At 50.6% G+C, this 3402-nt stretch overlaps 1 protein-coding gene across 4 annotated transcripts in view; it reads left to right on the plus strand.

The window, feature by feature from the left end:
- The window catches only part of NIPAL3 (NIPA like domain containing 3), a 54758-nt gene that overhangs the window by 31106 nt on the left and 20250 nt on the right, over nucleotides 1–3402 (plus strand). For all 4 annotated transcript variants that reach the window (XM_006159383.2, XM_027776127.1, XM_006159385.3 and 1 more), the window contains exons 6-7: nucleotides 71–216; nucleotides 3209–3305. In XM_006159383.2, the coding sequence (XP_006159445.1) occupies nucleotides 71–216; nucleotides 3209–3305 (243 nt within the window). The remainder of the gene's footprint in view (nucleotides 1–70; nucleotides 217–3208; nucleotides 3306–3402) is intronic.

Here is a 3402-nt window from a genome sequence, read left to right on the forward strand (position 1 = left end):
CCTGCCAAGGCGTTCCGCACCTCCACCCTCTCCCGTGATGAGTCTGACAACAGCTTCTGCCTCCCCACAGGGCGCTATGTCTTGTCCTTCGTTGGCTGTGGTTTGGCTGTTGTGGGCACCTACCTACTGGTGACATTCGCACCCAACAGTCACGAGAAGATGACGGGCGAGAACATCACCAGGCACCTCGTGAGCTGGCCTTTTCTCTTGTACATGGTAAGCAGACCTCCAGTCCCTGCGCCTGCAATGGCAGGAGGGATCGAGTCCTAGGAGCCCCAGCAGTAGGGGCTTCCTGTGAATCCTGCACATCTCACATGGCAGTGCCTGTCTCACGCCCTGTGTGATGTCTAAACCATATATAGTATCGTGCTAGTGTTACTTTTTGGAGACGTGTGTAGGTACGGACTTGGACCTACATGTATCTGTGAAGAACTGGATAGAAAAACAAATTCCATCGTTGCTGTCTCTGGGTGATGGAATTGTGATTTGTTTTTTATTTCCTCATCTTTCTGTATTGTCCAAAATCTCTACTGTGATCATTTCAAACTTTTCTGGCAAGGGCTAGCAGGTGGCATGGTAGTGAAGGCACTGGACTCCCACATGGCCAACCAGGGTTCAAGTCCTGGGTCTGATAGTTTCCTTTCTCACCTTTTCTCCCTCTCTCTCTCTAGTGAGTGCATATGTCCTATAACAAATCTTAAAAATAATAGTAATAATGAATAAAGTTAAATTATTTTAAAAATAATAATAATAAAGTTAGATATTGGGACATTGGGAAGGTCATGATGCACTTTTACATAGAAAAATACATCATGACTTTCCTGACAACCTAATAAATAATTCTTTAAAGAAAAGTTTTTATGGTGACAAAGAAAAGTTCATGTTCTAAACAATGGGAGAATGTTATTTTTTTTTCCTGAGAGTCACACACCTGATAGGACCCCAGGAGACAGCGGGGACTTTGACTCTTCAGAGGAGCACCAGGGCCCAGTGCTTTGCCCCGGTTCCATCTCATTTTAGATCTGCAAATAAACCGATTAAGGAAAACGTCGAAGGTGCTTATTATAAAGCTATTGCTATATTCTCCTTCTGCACCCTGCACTGTGCTAAACACCTTTTCCTATATTATTTTAAATCCTCTCAGAACCCTATACATTCTGTGGTTTTCTCCCTGCTTTACGGATGAGAAAACTGGAGCTCTGGTAAATACGCCCATGTGCTCAGAACCCACAGGAGCAGAGCTGGACCTGACCGGGCTCAGCAGGGCTCAGGCGCCGCCTTGCTGCCCATGGGCTGCTGAGACAGGCGCTCAGTTCTCCTCTGATATGAGCACCTGGGCCTCGACTGAGTCTGAAGGCCCCAGAACATCCATCTCCTCTGTGTTCCCGAGGTTGGGGCTGTGTCTTCTCTAACAACTAGCCAGCCCAAAAGTTTAATGGGTGGGTGTGGACAAATGTCCTCAGGACAGAGCCAAAGACCTGGGCAGGCCCTTCACTCAGGAGTCCTGGGCTTGAACCCTTTGTATGCTATGTGGCAGGGCCAGTCCCTTTCTCTGTTTCCTTCTCTGCAAAATGTGAAACATCAGTGGACTTGCGATTGTGCTTGGGAGACGACATAGCGTGTACATCACCCAGCGCCTGGTGGTGCCCGGTGGTGCCCAGTGCCCGGTGGTACTCAGCGAATGACTCGGTTGGTCCTACTCTATCGTGACTATGAGGCAGTGCTGGCAGCTGGAGTGGTCTGGCCAACCCAAACTCAGCACGTGTTTAGTGAGTGTCTGCTGTGTGCCAGACACTGTGCATAAGATAGTGAGGCATGCTTGCAGGACTCACAGCCTGCCGGGAGGCGCAGCACACACCGCCATCTTACGTTAACACCAGTGCTGTCCAGCCTTCACTTAAGCACCACAAAGAATGGCCGAGCACCAGTCTGTGGCCTCATGGTTAAGGGACCTGGATCCCACCTGCCCAACTGTGTGGTTCAAGTTCTGAACCCGAGACTTGAAAAACATGCCAGGCTCTTGTGCACGTGTACCCAGAACCCCGAAAGGAGGGAAAGATGGAGGAGAGAAGGTTGCGTTGTGACCACGCCTGTGGGGGGCGTGTTCTCCTCTCCCTCTTTCTTCTCTGTCTGGTGAGTACACACACTTCTGACAAACAAAGAATGGCCAAAAAATTGGGACCTCCGATGCAGGCACAGCGGTCCAGGGTTGTTGATGACTGCGTCTGTGTGATGGCGTCTTCGTGGCAATTAAAGATGACCATGACAACTTCATAAAACACAAAGATTGTTTATGGTAACTAAAAACAGCCCATCCCTTAGGCAGTGAGTGCAGTGACAGCTAGATTCAGCTCGTACTCGCTGGGATAGAGACCAGGAAGACCGGGGAAGTAGAGCAGCTGCATTGCATGGATCTCTAAGTAGGAGGGATTTTTCATTTATTTTTGGAGAGGTTTTTGCTATCGGGTGCGTGTACTCGCCAGGAAGACAGAGAGAGACAGAAAGTGAGAAATCGCCCCCCAGGGGGGATGGCCACGCCGCAATCCCTTCTCCTCCATTCTCCTCTCGGGATCTTGGGCACGCACGCACACGCGCCCGGCATGAGTTTAAGCCACCGGGTCCAGGACTTGAACCACGGTCAGCTACATGGAGTCCAGCGACATAGCTATCATGCCAACTGCTGATCCCAAGTAGGAGGAATTTTTCAATGTTTTCTTTTCAAAGTGCCGATTAATATTTCCGCATTGGTTTGTATACTGAAATTTTGGTAGGGACTGAGGTAGGCACATAGGGCTAAGCTGTTGTTGAAGTTTTCTGGTTTTGGTTTGCTGGGTGCTGGGTCTGGCCTAGCTTCTCGGGAAAGTATTGCCCAATGTCTGGGCCATTAGAAGGTAGAGAGGGCAAATCATTGATGTGATGGAGAGAGCTTCTGGCCCTTCAGGCTGGCCATCTCTAAGAGTGAGCTTTCTAAATGCCCTGCACCTCCTGTCTTCAGACAGTGTAGCCAACGGGAAAGTGTGTGAGATTTGGAGCCAGGCCGTCCGGGTTCAGGTCCTAGCTCTGCCATAAACTAGCTTGAGACATGATAGCTGCTTCCTAGGCTTTCTGTGCTGGCGGCTGGTTAGTGTAGATAAATGCCTCTGAGTGCCTGTGACCGCGAAGCCCCAGGCTGGCCCGTCTCGGCCCTGACCCCGCTCTGTCCCCGTAGCTGGTGGAGATCATCCTGTTCTGCCTGCTGCTGTACTTCTACAAGGAGAGGAACGCCAACAACATCGTCGTGGTTCTCCTCCTGGTGGCCTTACTTGGTAAGTGGGGCTGGGGGGCCAGAAGGGAACGTGGGTTTGGTTGCAGAGCTGTGGCCCCAGGGCCCCAAAGCCACCCGAGAACCACCCCCCAGTCCCT

Source organism: Tupaia chinensis, unplaced genomic scaffold (genome assembly GCF_000334495.1).
Source record: "Tupaia chinensis unplaced genomic scaffold, TupChi_1.0 Scaffold000628_1, whole genome shotgun sequence".
NCBI classification, from domain to species: domain Eukaryota; kingdom Metazoa; phylum Chordata; class Mammalia; order Scandentia; family Tupaiidae; genus Tupaia; species Tupaia belangeri.